This window comes from Microchirus variegatus, assembly GCF_963457635.1.
Source record: "Microchirus variegatus genome assembly, chromosome: 23".
Taxonomy (NCBI): Eukaryota; Metazoa; Chordata; class Actinopteri; order Pleuronectiformes; family Soleidae; genus Microchirus; species Microchirus variegatus.
Genome location: NC_139824.1, coordinates 14,636,793 through 14,657,258, shown reverse-complemented (window position 1 = coordinate 14,657,258; position 20,466 = coordinate 14,636,793). Strand labels below are relative to the sequence as shown.

The 20,466-nt window shown below is 43.1% G+C and overlaps 1 protein-coding gene across 1 annotated transcript; it reads right to left on the bottom strand.

The window, feature by feature from the left end:
* Positions 1-399: 399 nt before the first annotated feature.
* Positions 400-17,411, bottom strand: LOC310943542 (myosin-9-like; the record flags this gene model as incomplete). Its single annotated transcript, XM_083909141.1, has 42 exons — positions 400-1,228; positions 2,012-2,184; positions 2,311-2,419; positions 3,118-3,326; positions 3,429-3,552; positions 3,639-3,727; positions 4,627-4,755; positions 4,875-5,036; positions 5,115-5,327; positions 5,441-5,653; positions 5,741-5,989; positions 6,096-6,248; positions 6,336-6,440; positions 6,550-6,756; positions 6,850-6,994; positions 7,077-7,289; positions 7,398-7,569; positions 7,657-7,780; positions 7,873-8,010; positions 8,107-8,313; positions 8,420-8,551; positions 8,686-8,794; positions 8,895-9,055; positions 9,139-9,208; positions 9,410-9,531; positions 9,683-9,873; positions 10,015-10,129; positions 10,251-10,424; positions 10,536-10,709; positions 10,898-11,092; positions 11,194-11,270; positions 11,394-11,489; positions 11,610-11,753; positions 11,997-12,095; positions 12,538-12,601; positions 12,710-12,802; positions 15,061-15,081; positions 15,627-15,720; positions 15,934-15,961; positions 16,439-16,595; positions 16,987-17,127; positions 17,226-17,411. 42 exons carry the CDS (start codon positions 17,409-17,411, stop codon positions 1,120-1,122), a joined length of 5,886 nt encoding a protein of 1,961 aa, XP_083765267.1. The 3' UTR covers positions 400-1,119.
* Positions 17,412-20,466: the final 3,055 nt, after the last annotated feature.

The following is a 20,466-nucleotide window of genomic DNA, read 5'->3' as shown; positions in this document are numbered from 1 at the left end:
ACCTGGAGTTTAGTTAGGGGTTACAGTATTGGCGAGTGGTCAAACCAATCAGGAAGTAGGGGGCGTGAACGCTGGAAATCATTGGGCGGGGCTTATTATTGATACCCAATGAAAAATCAAAGGCGGACTGTTGCTCACCCAGCGCATGTGGCTCGTCTTCACAACCTTGAATATGACACGCCCACTTGTGATGTCACGGTATTTCTTGGTTCCAAAATTTCTAACTTTTGAGGAGCATTACGGCACCCAAAGACAAATTATCAAATGACTAATTTACTCAGACACACACACACACACACACACACACGCACACACACACACACACGACAATGTAAAATGCATTTAATATTCATCAATTTATTGCATCAAGGTATTTGATAAAATACAGAGTAGCCTTAAAATAGTGGCATCATTTTTTTTTTTGATAATACAGTGTACAGCGAGTATCACTTTGGGCCCCAACATATCCAAGACTCAATATTCACAAGCCAATGTGCCGATGAATGAACTCATCTGCTGCTCCAGTACAGTGACAGTGACTACCAGTTGACCCACCACCAAAAATCTATTTAGTATAAAACCAGTGAGAGGAAAAAGTACATCAACCCTTTTCTAATCCAGCGTGTGTTTCGTCTGTGTTGGCACCGTGTATTTCTGGTCGAGGTACAAACGTAAAAGTGAAAGTACAACAGTGCAGATTTATACCGACAGCCGTGAGTTTGAATCACTGCGAGCAAACTGCCTTTAACTTTCAAATACACCTATATTTGTGTGCAAAATAAGCATAAAATGGCCAGTGTTTTATCTCCCAAACTAGTCAAGTAACAGCAAATGAACAGGAGCATTTTTCTTTTAATATATAATATACCCACAAAGTGGAAAAGTGTTTTTGTAGAAAAACATTGCTCACATTCACATAATTATTTGGCTGAATATACGTTAAATGCATTACATGGGCAGTAACGATAAGGCTAAAAGAAGATCGTCAAGGAGAATTAAAATGCAAAATTCTCTCAGGAAAAAGAAGTCCTACTTGATAGCTTGCATAGTTAATGGTTTTCTAAATCTGCATGTCAACTGTGGTCATCGTGATATTTCCCTTTCTGATTTCTCGACCGCTCACTCTGCAGCGCTCTCGGGCGTTTCAGCCGGTACCTCCGCGTCGTCGTCGCTGTCCAGGCCGGTGCGGTTTATGATGCGTCGCATGTTGATAGGCACGTCTGCACGTCTTTAAAAACAAAACGACGAGACATTAGTGAAGAAGACATGAAATAAAACAACATTCCGTCACATTGAGCTTGTAAATAACCGTTTAAAAAGTTCATGTCGGTCATTTTGTCAACGGATGTACTATTAATCAGAGTATCCGATGGGTCTTAAAAAGTCTTAAATCCAATAATTTGAATTTAAGGCCTTAAAATGTCTAAAATTTCATAAAAGGTCTCAAATACAATTTTGAAAGGTCTATTAACGTTACTTTTATTTAAAACATGCATAAACTTCAGTCTCACTTTGAAATGTTTCGATTTCTACATAACGGAACTAAAGTAGGTCACCTGTGCCGCCCGGTGAGAATTTATCGCGCACCACTAGCTAGCGCGCTGTGCACTCGCGCGACACGGTGCGTTACATCTTAGCATAGCAGCGGAGAAAACTTAACGAAAGCCCACAGCTAAGACGAATTGCTTGTAAAAGACGGGTAAGTGCAAGTTCAACGGTTTGTGACTCCAATTTTCCTTCATGTCTTTCGTACTTTTTTTGCCAGTATGGATTTGAAATGGGTCTTAAATTGTATTCATTATGGTTAAAAAAGTCTTAAAAAGTCTTTAATTTGACTTGTTGAAACCTGCAGAGACCCTGTTAATTCATACAGCCTGTGCTTCAATTTCCATCCGATCAACTTCGCTTATCAAATGTTTTGCCGAGAACAAACTCAAGGAAGTAAATCGTCTTATGTTACATGCACATTCGTATGTGTTTTTTCTCAATAGGGAAAGATAAAGGACGCTACCTGAGCTTGCTCTTCAAAGTGCTGACTTCGCGATTCATAACGTCCGCCGATTCGGCAGCGTCGTCCAGCTCCCGCTGCAGTTTCCTACGGTTGGCGTTGGATCGCGTCAGCTCCTCCTCCGTCTCCTCCAGCTGACGCTTCAGCTGACGCATTCGGCTGTTGGTCTTCTCCACCTGCGGAGAGTTCAGATATAAATGTGGAGCTCGCCGCCGCAGCAACAACAAATGTCCAAAACAATAATAAAAGGAGATCAATAAGAAGGTGATGCCGGGATCAAACTGCACCATGATGAGGCTTACCTGGTCTTTGTATTGATCCGTGTTGCGCCTCTCATCGTCCACCTGCAGCAGAGACTCTTTCAGCTTCTTCTCCGTCCGCCTGGCCAGTCTGGAGGCCTGCTGACGCTCCCTGAAGCGAGTCAAATCAAGGGTGAATTCCAATTCCTTGCTTAACCCTCAATCTCAAACATGTGCGCTCCCTCTAGTGCAAGTGCTGTCCCGATTCTCAGAAAAATTAAGTTGAGGGTCAAGTTTAAGGGCTGTATCGCCCTCAATATTGAGATTTTCCGAGACCACCCTTGGGAGCAAGGGCTACCCAGAATGCATTGCGTGTTTTGACATAAAGATGGCGCCGAAAGCAGCAAAGCGAGTACGCTACAAATGAAGTATTTTCTTTGTTAATAGAGATATAAAAATGATGAAAACCATTGTATTATCTTAGTTTAGGCCCATATTATGGATTACTGACGTCATTGTTGCGTAAAATGTATTTTTATTTTACTATTTACTTTTGTCAATAGCCGGCGCGTGACAAACGGAGCGCAATAAATAATCGTGATGTAAATGTGTTCTTCTTCTTTTTTGGAGTTGACAGACTGGATTTATTGGCGTTATTCTGCCCCCTACAGTCTGAAGACGTATCTGCATTTAAGGGGTGTCCCATTTCTGAGTGACAAAATAACCCTCAACACTTGGTTTTGAGGGTTAGTTAAGATTAAGGGTTAAGATTGAGGGTTAAGATATGAATTGGAATTGGCCCTAACATTTTCTATGAGAATCTCTACACAAAAAAAAACCTTATCAAGCGTCCTTTGGACTGGCACTCACTTGGACTCCATGTCGAGCTGCTCCTCCAGCTGAGCGATCTTGGCCTCCAGGGTGGTAATAGTGGACTTGTACTTGGACTTGATGGTTCCCTCGAGCTCCTGCAGCTTCAGTTTCAGCTCCTTATTCTGGCGATCCAGCTGAGAGCGAGCGCCCTCCACCCGCTGAGAGTTGCTGCGCTCTCCGGAAAGTTCAGAGGTCAACTGCTCGGTCTAATGTCACAGACGTACAGGAGAGAGAGAGAGAGACGCTGTTGAAGTCTAACTTTAAAAACGGTGAGATCCTCTTCATCTCAGATGCTCCGTGTCCTTTACCTGCAGTGTGGTTCTCTTGAGACGATCGTTCACCATCTCGGTGTTGAGCTGCTCCTCCTCCAGCTCCTCCTCCAGCTGAGTGATGCGAGCCTCCAGCCTCCTCTTCTCTTCGGCCAGCAGAGAACTGGCGACGAGAAAGCGACGGTTAACCATCGACACCCATTTTCCCTCAAAGTAAAAAACATCCACTTTCTAAGCTTCAAACCTTACTTTTTGGAATTGCTGCCGTTAACCTCGTCCTGGAGCTCGTCTCTCTCGGCCTGGGCTCGTCTCTTGAGCATCTCTGCACTGGACAGATCCTGGACAGAGCACAAGTAAAAAAAGTAAGTCGTGGAAGAATTATTCCTCTTTCACCTGCCGGACAACAGAAGAGGTTTAAGAGGACGAGAAGAGGTGTCAGGTGATCATAATACTCGTCAAGTATTATTTATTTAATCGCTCTGAATCCTACACACTGAAACTTTGGAGACTAGATATGCTCTTACCTGCAGAGAAACATTTATTTACGGTTTATGGTTGACAACATTATGATATTTTATCTTTATAAACCTCACTATCCAAACAACCAAAACTAATTTACGAATAAAAACAGTGTTCAATTAAAGGCCATTTAATTCAGTTTACAAGTAATCTTTTGTACAAAAGGGGCAAGTAAAGTGTTATTTATGACAATGCTAAGAGTCTAAAACTTCACTGAGTGAAATCATAGGTTATTTTTAAACTTTAATTAAATTATATTTCATCTTAATAAATAAATAATATATTTCACCTTAATTAATTAAATTATGACATTTTATCTTAATTAACGATATTATGATATTTCATCTTAATTAATTAATGATATGATATTTCATCTTAATTAATTAATGATATTATGATATTTCATCTTAATTAATAAATAATATGATATTTCACCTTTATTAATGAATGATATTTCATCTTAATTAATTAATTAAGAACAATTAAGAGATTGTCTACATCAGCAAATTTTTTTTTTTTAAATAGTCTAACTTTTACAGCGGGTTCCACCATAATATTTAGGGTTTGACATGCATTATGTACACAGTGCTCACTTTATATCATTTCTGGGGCCTTATTCATGTAATCCATTAATAGTCTTTATTTAAATCCTTGTTACCCCATCAGGTTTTGGACCTTTCAGTCGTCTTTCCCCCCCCCCTTGCTGTAACTTTCATACCTCCTGGACGCGCAGGACGTCGGCCTCCATGGACTTGAGCTTGGACTCCGTCTCTTTGGCAGCGGTTACGGCTTCATCTCTGGACAAACGCAGCTCCTCCAACTCTCTCATCTGCTCTTTCATCAGGCCCTGCAGAGCGGACATGAACACAGCAGAACTGAGCAAAAAATCTATTTCAAGTCATGTTAGTAAATGAATTAATTAACACCAAAATCCCTTTGACTTGTATGTACGCGTGTTTATTTCACCTGAAGTTTCTTCAGCTGTTTGAGGGCCTCATCACGGCCCTTGTTGGCGTCATCGATCTGAACTTCAAGGTCTGCCAGGTCCAGCTCCAGCTTCTTCTTGGCCGACAGAGACTGAACACGCTGCCTACGCTCATCTTCCAGCTCAACTTCCATCTCACGCGACTGAGGGAGAGAATATCCAAATTAAGTATTTTCTTAGAAAAGGATAATGCCACAAACCGGTAGAATCCCCTCACGTACCTGTTTAACCAGCTGCTTCCTCTTCTCCTCTCCCTGCTCATCTCTGGCCTGCAGGTCTCGGTCAAACTGGGCCTTCATCGCCTGCATGTTGACCTCCAGACGCAGTTTGGCGTCTTCCGTGGTCTGCAGCTCATCCTCCAGCTCCTCCAGCTGAACCCTCATCTCCTCCAGCTGCTGATCCATGGCACGCTTTGACCTCTCCAGCTCATGAACCTGTGGAGAAGGAGGTTTTTAAACGGAACGTACTCGGACAACGAAGAGGTCCAGTGACTGAACCCATTTGTACTTTAGTATTGTTGACATTTTCAGACACTTAATCTCATTACACTCTTGCCAACGTCATCCTTGGAGGAAACCAGGTCTTCCATCTCAGCTTTGAGCATCTTGTTGGCGCGGTCCAACTCGGCCTTCACGTCCGTCATGGTCTCCAGCTCACGCGCCAGCATCAGCGCTCGCGTTTCCTTCTCTCTGGCCTCGGCCTCGGCCCGGTCGCGATCCTCCGCGTACTGAGTGGATATGGTCTTCTCCTCTGCCAGCATCTAAAGAAAGAGGGTGCAGTTAAGAATCAGACATAGTTTTATCAAGCTACTTGTACTAGAAACAGAAACGCAGCGCTGACGCGATACCTGGTCAAACTTCTTCTGCTTCCTCTCCAAGTTGGACACGATCTGCCTCAGGTGATCCTGGTCCACCAGAAGATCATCCAGCTCCTGCTGCAAACGGGTTTTCGTCTTGTCCAGTTTGTCGTACGCTGCCGTTTTCTCCTCCAGCTGCTGCATCAGACTGTCCACCTCCCGCTGGACGCGCTTGCGTCCCTCCTCTGCGCCCTCCAGGGACAAGGCCTCCTGTTCCACCTTCTTCTTCATCTCTCCCAGCTGAAGACATAAACGGAGGAAGAATCAGATTACGTGTCCTTGGGAAAAGTCCTATCGCGATCCAAAAACGAGGAGTTTAAGGATAAGGAGGACACTGTGAACCAACCTGGGACTGCAGAGTGGAAACCTGCTTCTCCACGTTCCTCTTGGCCTCTTCCTCCTCCTCGAGCATATCCCTCAGGCTGTTCTGCTCGTTCTCCAGCTGCCGAAGCTGAGTGGAGATGGAGAGCTTCTGTCGGGTCTCCTCTTGGAGCAACTCCTAAATCCAGAGAAGGGGGAAACAATCAATAAGTATCGACACAGATTTAGAAAAGAAACAAGTACCAGCGCATGAAGACGTTCGTACCTGTGTGTCCTGGAGCTGAGACTCAAAAGAAGAAAGGTCTTTGCTGGATTTGATGTTCTTGCCATCTGCTTCACTCAGGAGGCCGTTGACGTTGTCCAGCTCAGACTAGACCACCAGGCAGAAAGAAGCATAGATCATAGACAGATTAAATCAGCCACTCCATTTTTCAAACAGCTCTCATTTCAAACACTTTGACCTCTTTATTCACACACACCTGCATCTTTGTTATCTTGCTGGTCAGCTCCACCCGCTGTTTCTCGCTTTCTCCAAATTTGACCTGCAGTTCTTGAACCTGAGATTCCGCCTTCTTGCGACGGTGTTCGGAATCTCCTTTGCCTTGCGTCAGAGTTTGAAGTTCGATCTGCAGCTCGTTCAGCTCGCTGTCCAGGGCCTGCTTGGTTTTGTCGACGGACATTTTGCTCTGCAAGAGCGGCACAGGTTAAGATACATCGCCGGTCGTTGTTTAAGATTGTGTTCAGCATTGGCGTCTTTCACAAATGATAACACTAGTTACCCTCTTGGCCTGCTCGAGCTGTTCGTTGAGCTCCTCAAACGTCTGATTGTGTTTCTGTCTCATGTCGGCCATCTGCTGCTCGTGGGTCTTGGCCTCGTCCTCCAGCGTCTTCTTCAGATGGGCAACCTCAGTCTCACGCTTTGACCTACAAAGAAAACGTGAGCAACGTGAGGACATGCGAGACTAAATCTGTATCGGCTTCCGTCAATGATCACATCGTCTGTTACCTGAGCTCCTGCTGTGCTGCGGTGGAGTCCAGAGTGTCCTCCAACTCAGTCTTGAGAGCTTCCAGCTCCTCTCCCAGGTCTCGGCGGTGTTTCTCAGCCTTGGAGCGCGCCTGCCTCTCCAGCTCCAAATCCTCCTGTAGCTCCGAGATCTGGGCCTCCAGCTCCCTGATCTTCTTCTGGGCCATGTTCTTGGCTGCAGCCTCTTCCTCTATCCTGCACGAAGAAGAGGACGGTGACTGAGCGTTACACTACACCAATGGTCTTGAAATGGAGAAGAGATTTAAATTTTATTTTGAAAATGTTACGGTTCAGAAGCCTGACCTGGCCAGTGCAGTGAGGAGTTCCTCCTCCTTTTTGGCCAGTTGAGCGCGGAGTTCATCGATCTGGGCCTGCAGGTCTGAAATCTGGTCGCCGAGTTCGCTGGAATCTCCCTCCATTTTACGACGGTTCTTCTCCAACTCTTGGCGAATTTTCTCCTCTTTCCTCAGGCGATCTGCATCAGTAAGAGTTTTAATTTGTAATTACTCGCTGGAGTGATGAATAATGCACACATCTGAAACAGATAAAAACAGACACTTGCCTTCCAAATCTGTAATCATGGCTTCATGTTTGTTTTTGAGTTTCTGCAGACTTTTAGACTTCTCTTCCTCCTCAGTCAAGTTGGTGGTGTACTCAGAGATCCTCTCCTCCAACTGTTTCTTCTCCTGAGGTTTTAATAAAAATAATAGACGATTGAGCATTGTGAATTGACCAGCACTGCCGACCACTGGATTAGAATCAACATGTTTTACGAGACCTTGCCGAGCTTCACGTTCTGGTCGTCCAGCACCATGACGTCCTCCTCGATCTTCTTGACTTTGGCGTCCATGGTGACCTTCTCCAGCTGGAGCTTCTGTCTGGCTGCCTCCTCTTCATCCAGCTGCTGCTCAAGATCCTGAATAACAAAACGCAAACAATGTAAAATAATAATAATCTTATAGATACATTTTTGTTTTTAAATCTAATCACATCTTAGAGACTTTTTACGGACCGTGATGTTCTGCTGCATCTTTTTTCTCTCGGTTTGCAACTGGGTCGCTCGCTCCTCCTCCTCCTCCAGACGAGACTCCAGGTCGTGCAGGATCTCCTCCAGCTCCTGCTTCCTGTTCGTCAGACGGGCTCTCATCTCCTCGGCCTCGGCGCACAGCTCCGTCTCGGCCTGGAGCTGCTCTTGAAGAGCCAACTTCTCAGCGCTCAGCTAACAGAGAGGAGTCGAGGTCAGAATCCGACTGGATAATTACATCCCTCTGATTTACCAGCAAACTGGATTAAGTGAATTCTCTTATTACAGAGTGTTTTTATACCTGTTGCTGCTTGGTTTCAAATTCTTTGAGCTGTTCCTCGGCCTGCAGGTGTTTCTCCTTCACCTTATAAAGCTCCTCTTCCTTGGCCAGCATCTCCTCCTCCTGCCGGGACACTTGCAGCAAGGGCTTCACCTAAAGAAGATGGAGAAAAGACAAGAAAAACATTCATGAAGCACATGGGAACGTGGAATTTAAAGAGATTCTGTTCACTCTAAAACCATAATTTTTACAATTAAAGCATCTTTAACAGTCTACATTCATCTTACCTTGGTGAAAAGTCTCCACCATTGCCAGTTCCTGAGTTTAAGATAGGCTGCACAGTTCCTCTGGATGACTCTCATTGCCGTCAGTTGCTGCTGTCTCTTGGCGAAGGCTCTGGAGTGGAAAAACAAAACACACGTCGGTCAAGATTTGGACGTCTATATTAGACATTTACCCCTAAAGAATGAGGAACATTACGATAGAAATGACTTACTTGCGAGCCAAATGGCCTCTGCACCAGGCCTGGAAGTTGATCATCACGTCCGTGATCTTAATGTCTCTCTCCTCCTCCAGGTGAGCCAGGACTCCAGCTCTGAAGAACACTTTGCTCTGACCGATGCGGTACAGATTGGGGTCCAGCTCCAAAGCTTTGATCTGACAGAAATGACAGACACTTGAACCAAGGTAAACAAGAAGATTTTCCCCCAGATGTGTTGAAAAATGGTTCTTTTCATTACCATGAGCACACAGGCTTGCTTTCCGTCCATGAAGCCTTTTGGAATAGCATTTGGAGTGAGAATTTCATACCTGAGAGACAGAACAGAAAAGTATTAATGTTTGACCTCAAGTGTTTTTTTTCCCTTTATGCTTGTCATTCTGGGTCAAATCCTAATATGCAATCATATTTAAATTTGAACTGAAAGTAGAGAGAAATTTATTTGAAGAAATTGTGTTTGGTGCAGTCATTTAAAAGCACCACATGTTTGCATACAACATCCTTTTTGTCACCTCTGTCTGAACTCCTGGAAGACGATGCGGTTGGGGAATCCTTGTCTGCAGATACGAATCCCCTCCAGGACTCCGTTACACCTGAGCTGGTCAAGAACCAGGTGAGGCTCCAGTTTTCCTGCCTGAAGGAAGAAACAATTAAAGACTTGTTCATACTCTCCTCTCTTTATGATTCAATAGTGATAGATGTTTAACTAGACGTTTGTGACGATGCATGCTGCACAAGAAGGGGCAGGGGGGGCTCTGTAGACTTGTGTTTTTCTGCAGCCGTACCTTTTTCTCGTGGTTGGGGATGATGCAGCGGACAAAGTTGGGGTTGGTGTTTCTCAGCGTGGCCATGAGGTTACTCAGCTGCTCTTTGTACAGTTGGCCCACGGTGCGGAACATGCCCTTACGGGTTCTGAACGCACCGTGCATTGAGTCAGACATCCCTGCCACTTTATCCAGGCCCACAATACGGTCGACTGTGATGACACGCAGGAGGGATAAAACAATTATATCATCGCCGTTAATGACAATACAAACTTATTTTGAAAAATGACCTCCGAATGTCATCATTTTCTTTTTCAATTTTTTTATGCAGTTTGACAATGGGGAAATCTTACCGTCTCTCCACAGATCACAGGTGAATTTGTCTGTAGATTGGTTTAGCAAAGTGGCAACACACTCATTCAGAGGATCCATGTTCTTCATCAGCCACGCGTCTGCTTTGTAGTCCACCTACGAGAAAATACGCTCCGATTTATTATTTATAAATAACATATATTATTTAGTCTGCGTGTGAGAGAGATGTCAAATGTCAAAAAATTATTTAAAAGAAAAAAAATCAATTTAAATTGACCTTTCCAGCGTAGTGCATGATGCAGAAATCAACGTCATCCTTGAGTTTCTTGGGTTTCTGGAACTTGGGGTGCGTTCCCTGCTCCTGAACCACTTTCTCTACAAAGGACTTGTCTGTGGCTTTGGGGAACCAGCACTCCTCATCCAGCAGAGCCAGGACGCCTGGAGGACCGGCCTTTAATCAAATCGGGGGTGAGACAAGACACATGTGAGAATCTACAAGATCAAGAATCCATGCATCTGCTCCTTAAGAAGAAGAAGAACAATAACTTTGAAGAGATCTTACCGGTTTCTCAATGAGGTCGATGCAGGGCTGCAGGTCCAGGCCAAAGTCGATGAAGCTCCACTCAATGCCCTCCCGCTGGTACTCCTCCTGCTCCAGGACGAACATGGTGTGGTTGAAGAGCTGCTGCAGCTTCTCGTTGGTGTAGTTGATGCACAGCTGCTCAAACGAGTTCAACTGTGGAGGAAACACAAAAAAAGGTGTTGGATCAATGGAATAATCTCAGTATGACATGATATTTATATAATATTGTTCATATAAAGGAAATACCTTCTCTAAAATGTGTATATTTGCAATCACATTGACCCAACTTTACAAACACAAACAGTGTCAAAGCCAAAAAATCCAAAACTCTTACTCCATACCTCAAAGATTTCAAATCCAGCAATGTCCAGGATGCCAATGAAAGAGGCTCCCTGTCTCTTGGTCTTGTCCAGAGCTTTGTTGATTCTCATCACCAGCCAGCGGAACATCCTCTCATACGAGGCTTTAGCCAGAGCTTCCACAGCAAACTCGGCCTGCTCCTGAGTCTGGGCCTTCTGGACGTAGTCCCTGCCGACCTATGAATTTTTTTTTTTACCAAAGTTATTACAGGATAATCTGAAATAAAAGGGTTAAATTATCTTTCTAAATGAACCTGCATATTGATCGCTATGCAAACCTTGATTCTGGGGGACAGGATCGCTCGAGTGAAGTCGGTCACATTGATGCCCAGCAGGTGGCACACTTTCTGGGCAGCTGAGGGGGGTTAAAACATTAGGGTCATAATGGAGTCAAGATGAATTGGAAAGACTTGAATTAAAGAGAACGTGTAGAGGGGAAACGATAACGATGATGATGATGATGATGATGATGAAGTACCTGTGTCATCAGGCATGGAGGCCTGGTCAGAGTGACGCTCCTTCTTGAAGCTCATGTTCCCCAACTGCAGCACAGCCGACACCACCTTCAACAGACCTGACCAACAAACACGAGAGATAAGTGTCTGACTAACAAAACGTCTAAAACTAGGAACTTTTCAACGATATTGAAATTAAGCCCTATAATTAAAGTAGAGAAACAAAGGAAGGCAGCTACCAATAATCTCCTCCTCTGGGATGCTCATGATACGAAAGGCCTCCATGGTCTCGGTGAACATGTCCTTGTCCTGCTGTCCGGGAATCGTCACGTTTCCATTGGACAGGAAGCGATACTTGCTGTAATCCTCCAGACACAACTCGGCTAGATAGTGAAAGAGAGTAAAAATGGAATCATTATGGGACTTTACACTCATTTAAGGATTCAATAACTGAACAGAGGAAAAGGGAAGCTCAAGTCAAATCAGTTATTTCACACGCACGTTTCATAAGACACACTCAGCCGTCCATGCAACCTGATTACAGGCAACTTTCCACTTCAGTGCTCTTTCATAACATCCAGTTTGGTCCATTTACAGTATATATATCGTATGGTTTCAGTGCTTACTGCGCATTTTGTCCCCTGCTCCGGTGAGCATGTAGTAGAAGACGTGGAAACCTCGCTCCTCTTTCGCTTGTCTGACGGCGCGAGACTTCTCCAGCAGATCTGACGGCATTTTAAATTAAAGACTCACAACTGCAACAGCATGTTTTAACACAACGCTCAAAGATTATCTGTGCAATAAAAGATGCTGTAAATAATTCATCTTTAAGTCCTAAAGTTGCACCAACCTGCTTTGTGTCTATGTGATGTAAACCAGTGCATATACTCGAATTTAATATACTTCCAAGTACGTTTGGATCAATGTATAATGACTTTAAAAGTCCTTTGTTGCCTTAAAATAAATACTTCATATGTAATATAGGCAAGGACCTTGTTTTACTGAGGCCCCCCATATGAACACATAAGGGAAAGCAAGTCTTTTATTGTGAAGGGGTAGCTTACTAAAAGAACATCCTCTAGTCTCAACACTAGAATTTTAAGAAAACTTGATGCGAGGGAAGACAAAAAAATATATTATTTATATTATTTTGTTTAAAAAGGATACAAGTTTCAATGTTGGCTCCAACAATGTATCCATTGACGTCAAAGTTGATCCTGATGAATTTTCCCTGAAAAAAAAAGAAAACGCACATTTTCTCTCAGGTGAGTTCTGAAAGTGGTCGATTTATAATACTTGGAGGTCTGCAATCGACGCATTTCTCAAGTTCGAGTCTTACAAATCTCGACGAGTTGTCGTTCTTCACGGTCTTGGCGTTGCCGAAGGCCTCTAGGATGGGGTTTGCTTGCAGCAGCTGTTTCTCCAGTTCCCCCTGATGATGAGGCGAGACAGCATCACAGCCAAGCTAGAGATAATCTGATAATCCTTCATCTCAACACTTAACACTGCGCTGGACAACGGACGAGCAAGCGCAACTTTCAAATCATGCATTTCCTTTCACCGATGCAAACCTTTTCGTTGGCCAAACGCAACCTTCCTTGAGCTTATTGAAAACAATTCAGGCTGTGGATTCAAAAGAATTACCTCAGGGGATGCAATCACTTACCAATCAGCCACACACACACACACACACACATTTATAGAACCCTGCACATTCCGCCACACATTCCTGCAAGCACAGCAAGCCTACTCAGGCACAACAACCCTGTAGACCATCCCTGTCAATGCATGCACAAACAAGAGGACACATGTAGCACACAGGAAAGTTAGTCAGGACCCCTAAAAGGAAATGCAGGAGTGCATTCTGACACTTTTTCTAAAGCAGCGTTGGCAGAAAAAGACGCCCCCTCACTCAATCACTCATTCTAGCATCGTGTTTTTCATTGCTCAATCTGGTCAAGCCTGATTTTGTAATTGTTATGCACGAGTATACAACAAGGTGTACTTTAGCCAAGGAAAACCCTCAGATCAAGTTCCTGCTTTGTCGCGTTGTGTGGACCGGTTCACCGCCTCGGGGGGTAAATGAGTGAATCCACTTTCTGTTTACTTACAATTGAAAAGGAAAACACACACAGTTTTGCATTTGAAAACACTTCAGATTAGAGATGAACTAGGTGCTTACAAACTAGTACTGGGCGCGCTAACAGCGCCAACGTTAATGCATGGCACGTTTCCATGACGAATGACCAGGAAAAAAATGCACATGTGACGTCACATTTCCGTGACTACGCTGGTTATTTGTAGCACTGCTCTTTTCCTTTAATAAACAGACTGCTCCAGTTCCACTGTAGGCACGCTAACGGTGCTAAAGGAGCTAATGCAGCTAACTGGTATAAGGGGGCCTGGACTCCGGTGTCGAGGCACGTAAACATGACGTCTTTTTCCAGTCAGTCGTCACGGAAACGCGTCGTGTGTTAACCTAGTGCCCAGCACTATTACTAACATATATAAGCAGCATACTTGCCCTTTATTAGTAATCGTTGAGCACATATACCACCTTATTCTACCTCTATTACAACATGAATTAAGATTTTTTCAACATAAGGTGTTAAAATGTGCAGAATATTTACTAGTAAAGGGCTAGTATGCGACTTATATGCATGTTAGTAAGCACCGAGCTAATGGTGAATGTGTTAGCTAATCTAAAGTGTTACCAAAAATGTTGTAATGTAATTTTCTCATGCTACATCCACATTTTCATTTGAAAGGTAAAAACAAGCTCTTCTGATCTGATAATCAGCATCCATACAAACACACCTGAAGCCTATATTATCACATGATCATTCAGGCATGAACTGAGCATGTGCATGTCCGTGTAAACAGGACACAGTTTCTCGCCTGCAGTCGTTTGCTTGGTTTAAAGGACGTTAACTACTAGCAAGAAACAATGGTGAAAAGGGAATTTTCTGTTGTGAGAACAACAATGAGTTAACAAACATTTCCCTGTTGTTTTTAAATGAAAACAGGCATATTCACAGCAGAATGCATATTTTTATCGTAAAATTTGCGTGGATGTAGCCTTAGTTTTTAAAAGACGGCGTTCAGATTTGGGAAAATGCACTATTTACTTTCAACTCTCTCCCATATTTGTACAATAAATATTAAGATTTGAAAATTGTCTAAAAAGACAAAAAGGTCAAGCTGTAGACTGAAAAAGTTATGTGCCTGCCCCTGTGTCGTATTTCCATGTTTGTGTAGATTAAAAACATTCAGATGCGCATTTAAAAATCGTGCGTGTGCACTGGTTTTCTCCAGGTACTCTGGCTTCTTCCCAAAGTTTAAACATTTGACATTCTCTGTATGTTGAAACATTCTGTGATTGGCTCCAGCCCCCCACTACCACCCTCATGTGGAGGATAAAGCGGCAGAGAGAGAGAGAGAGAGCGAGTGAGTGGATATTTCCAGTCTTTACACAAACAAAGCCAACGTGATGCTGGTATAGCGGCGTCACGCGCAGCGCAAAAACGAAGGCAGATTTTTTCCGTTTGCCCGAAACGACCTATATTATATATTTTTAACGATGCGATGCATTTCCTTCGATACCCAAAAGACAAAGACAAAACGACGGTTAGTAGTAGAGAGTCAAGACACCAGGCTTATGGGATGGGGGGGTCAGAGAGATGAACTCACGTGAGACAACACTGCACTGCCCTGGAGAGGAGGTGGAAAAACAACAAGATCAACATGACATTTTAATCTAGTGAAACAACATGCAAGAACTACAGGAACCGCTCACAGTGTCCTTATAGTATCCATACACTCAGAAAGGTGAACTGAAACCAGATCACCACCAAAAACTACTAAGTTCCTTCTTCGGGGTCATCTATTATTGTATAGTTTCCAGAAAGTGTCATTAAAATGTGTCTAACATATTTAAAGTTAAGCTGCACCAAAAAAAAAAAAGACAAACAAAGTCCTAGGCGGAGGCAATAAAAGTGCACACACACGAACACACTTCTTCGCTCGGCTTCACTTCAGGCAGGCATGTAAAGGCCTGAAACAGGAATGTTCAGTAGTCGCCGCAAAGCTCTGATCAGAGACGCACCATCACGTACAAACACAGGAGGGAGGAGGAGGAAGAGGAGGAGGAGGAGGAGAGAGAGCAGGGAAACATCAGGGGGGAGGTAAAAATCCAGGGGTCATCATAGTCAAAGTTACACATCTGTGTTAGGGTTACGACAGAGGACGTTACTCACCTGGTCTTTCTTGGATTTGGCCGATGAGGCAATATGGGCGAGATACTGAATGACTTTCTTTGTGTTTTCTGTTTTCCCTGCTCCAGACTCCCCGCTGTAGAAAAGACAAAAGATTGACACAATACAAATGCATCAGAAGATTTAAATGTTGCGAGAAAATAAAGATAAGCTCGTTTGACCTACATATGCATCAAATGTTATCGTTCAGTTGATTTACGGTGGAATAATCTACATGAATGAGGGTAAATATGATAAAGTCACAGCAGGTTTCATAAGCCACAGTGCAACGTGAACAGGAAACACTTACGTGCAAAGGATCGACTGGTCCTCGCGATCTATTGGACATTTAAAAAGAGAAAAAAAAACGTAAAACTCTTGATCAGAAACAAAGCTAAAGTAATAAAAGAAAACAGCAGCTGAAGTGAAACTGTAAATTATATGGTAGCTAAAGTCAACAAATTCAAATATATCAGTTACCGATGAAAAATAAACACAACATGAGTTAAAAAATATTAAGCAATATGTTGCGTTTATATATAAAAAAAAAAACATTAGCATGTAAAAAACAAAATGATATCATACATTTTTATTGAGGCAGTCCGAGGCCCACCTGCAATACCCCCAAAGCCCACCAGTGGTCCACAACCCACACTTTAGGCAGCACTGATCCACCTACTACTCAACAAGTATGTTTTCTTGCTTTGCGATGCTTCTTCTTCCCCCTCCCTCTCAATTTCACAAAAACAACTAATGAATTTGTTGAAAGTAAAAGTTTTTAAAAGATATTCGAGAAAAGAGACGCGCGTACATACCCTGCATCATGCTTCTGTACGCGGTGTCCGTGATGGCGTAGATGTGCGGCGGCATCTCGTGCCTCTTCTTGCCCTTGTACATGTTCACGATGTCCTCTGTGTAGATGGGCAGGTACTTGTACGGGTTCACCACCACACAGAAGAGACCAGAGTACGTCTGCGCGGGAGAAGGAAAATTTAAATTGTCTGCATATACAAATAATCATAGTGTCGCTTACTTAAGAATTAGCCACATCTAACACGCTAATCTAATCTACTCCGCTCAATGTGGGACAACAGTGGCCTCTTCACAAGATGGCGGCCTTCACAAACCAAGGGCCTTGTCTGACGTATAAAGAGCAAATGCTAAGAGGCTAGTAAATTATTTTAAAGTGATTATACACATATATTTAGTGATGGGGAGTGCATTCAATGGGTTAAGAGCCCTGGCATGTACGACTTCACTACTGGTGTGTAATTAGGATGGGTTAAATGCAGAGGTCAGAGGTCCATCTTTAATTCTAAATGTTGCATACTAGACCTTTAAAAACACGTGCACACAAACTCACATAGATGAGTCCCGAGTAGTATCGATCCTTGAGGTTGTGCAGCACCGACGCCTCGTTCAGGCAGGTGAGCTCGGCCATGTCCTCCACCTTGTTGTACTTGGGCGGGTTCATCTTCTGGATGTCGTCCTTGTTGACTTTCACCTGAGATTTGTGGAGACGACACGTGACGATGTCTCCGATCGATGCACCTCTAAAACGTTGACATTTTATTTGAATAAATTCTTCTTCTCCCCCCTCACCTTCTTGCCAGTGTCGGCGAGCTCCACCGTGCACTCGTCTCCGTGCTCCTCTTTGACAGAGCCGGCCTCGAAGCCCAGCTTCTCAGAGGGAATCCACACCAGCTTCTTGGTGGCCCAGTCCGCCTGGACCAGAGGGTTGTTCGCCCCAGTGCGGTCCCCATACAGGAATTTATCTGCATCCGTCATGGTTGCTATAAACAAAACAAACATTAAAAATCAGAGGAATCTTAACTCTAAAAAAAATCTTCCAATATGGTGGATATTACAGATTTTAAACCAATAAGCTTGAATATGACAGACTTCATAAGGATCTTCCACCATTTTGCCAACATGCCAACAGATAAATGTATTTGTCCATATAAATATGTGAATTAGAGTTCTCCCATCCTGATCAACCAATGTAAAATAAATTGAGAAATTAAAGATTCATAATTGATTAATTTAAAGCCCCACTTCCCAGTTATTCTCAACTTTAAGATATTAGTTAATTGTTCTGTATTTAAAGGTGCCATATGTAAGAATGTGGCCAAAAACGGATACTACATTCAAATTCAAAATACAGAGGTCTTTTAGGTTTCGTTTTCTGACGTTACTGGCAGCCCGTGGTTGCTCGGCAGCTGAGACTCTACTGACTGCAATGATTGGTAGACGGCGGTAGGTGGCACCACATGCCAAAACATGATTTGCAGTCTGCAAAATATTGTTTTTAATGCAAATATTTTGTCTGTACTGTTGTTGTTGGTGAGTTCAGTTTGTTATATGAACATTATTCCTGAGTCTCTGTGACATATTAGGAGGATTTTATGGCCAGTTGCTTTAGATTTATTACATAATGCACCTTTAAAATAAAATAAAAAATCCATCTTCGCATTCTCATCCTCACATTAGACTATAGTTAACATTAAGATGGTATATTAAAGTGGTAATTTTCCATGTCAATTTAAATCCATAAGAACGCAAATATGTTTTGACTTAAATACATATAAAGATGATTAGATATTTGCCCAAATGGTTTAGCCCTGAGCCTGAAGCTAACATTCACGTGACTGCGACGGCCTCACGATGAGTTTACATGACATGTTTGACATTTTCTCGTTGCACATGAATCATTGGTAACGCGGCCATCCGTCACCGCCGCTCAGGTGACACGAAGCGCGTTGTTCACATGTGATCAGGATGTCACAGGTTAAACTGAGGCGTGTGCGTCGACACGAACCTGACAACAACGACGACGTCGACTCGCTCTCCGTGGCAGAGTTAGATTTACTGTAGCCTCAGAGGCAGCAAAAAAAAAAAAAAAAAAAGTAGCGCACAGGTTTGGACACATTACCTCTGCAACAGCTATCATTCCATGCTGTTCCACTGTATCATTATGAGCATCATGACCTATAAACCTATCCTAGCTGCAGCATTCACACACACACACACACACACACACACACACACAACGCCTGTTACTTAAGGTCTGCAGGGGGAAAAAATTGCGTTTAAATTCAAAATATTCTAATCATTTTTAACCATAAAGACCTTTCACCTGAGCTCTACAGTGCAGATCTCTCCTTATACCTGCCCACCCTTCATTCCCTTGTGCAGCCCACATTCATTCCTCACCAACTCATTACACAGAATTCCACAGATTCCTGACTTCCAGTACTCATTATCCCCCCCCAAAAAAACCTTTAATGTCTGCAATTTCCTCCAAAGTTAATAAATAACCAACCATTAGATATTCTACGGTCAGGACAAAGAGCGCACGCGCGACGCTGTGCATTTAAACGTATAAAAAGGACTACGGTTGTTTAAAGATGGGGGGAAAAAGTCGCCCTGATAAAAAAGGTTGGTGCAGGGATTTGTAACAGTGAAAAGAAGCAGGGAAGAATGTCTGGGACAAGTCTGGGCAGAGAGGGAAATGTCATTATTCCCCAACCACACCCTGAAGAACGACTGTGTCTCAGCAAAAAAAAAAAAACCTCAAATGGATTAAAAATCCACCATATACAGCATATTGTACCAAATATTTGCAATGAATTGCTTGAATCAGACCAATATAAAAGGCTCTTGCTTGTGACCAATTTAATATATATTGTGGAAAGTATTACATAAGATGCTACATAAGTCCAATATGTGCACAAATAGGTGTGCAAAAAGAAAACGTATGGACGTAATCAGTCATCAAACACCAGAGGAGGACATTTACAAGTAATATTCTCTTCATCCATCAACCCCTCATTAGATTTATCATCGTCAAAACCTCCACAACAAAATGGGAAGAGAGAAGAACCATTAATAAACAAACTTTTAGATACCAGCAGAGGATTGTGTGTGTGTGTGTGTGTGTGTGTGTGTTAAAGACAAAGACTCAGTGAGTATATGTTGTGTTTAGAGACTGAAGGATAAAGGCATTAGTGCACAGGGTGTCATCTGTGTCTCTACTAAGTTGATTAATTGCTCAGACCTCTTGAAGATCAGCGGGGGACGAGCACACGTCGACATTTTTACCGGTGTCATCGCGCCAGAGATCCGGATTAATCTCTTTAATAATAATAATAATAATAATAATAATAATAATAATAATAAGTTATGAAAGCGTGGCACACACTCACCTACAAGCTACAAAGAGACCGTGTGAGATTCACATGCACCGATGAGCCAACTTCCTCAGGAACTTAGTCAAACTATGCGGTTTGAAATGACCAAATGTACTTCAGTCTTTCTGTCCACAGCAAACAAACAGTTGATTGAATCACCTATATCTACTTTATCAAACGTCTGCCGAGGACAGAATAAACACTAAGCTCATCCAACTCGAAGCAGCGGCATTTACTCATCACTGGAGATTCAACCCTATCCTAAAGTCAGTCTTTATAGAGCATGTTTTCAACAGCAGCTCTGCATTCTCCAGCTCTTGGCTGCCAGTCAATCCCTACATTATCCAGGCTTCAGCGTCTCTCCCTGCCATCTGCAGCTCTGCTCTTACAGGTGGACCGAGGTGAGGGATAATTTAAACACACAGACGTTTTGTTTTTAATTCTAAAAAAATCCTAACCCATCCATCTATCAACTGCTGCTGTATCGTCCACATGAGGGTCACCAGTCCAACAACCACTCACTCACTCACACCGAAAGTCAATGTACAGTGTCCAATTAATGCCAAGAAAAACAAACACCCCATGCATACAAACAGGGAGAAGCAGAAATTAGCGACCTTCTTACTGCGTGACGCCGTCTCAAAATCTTAATA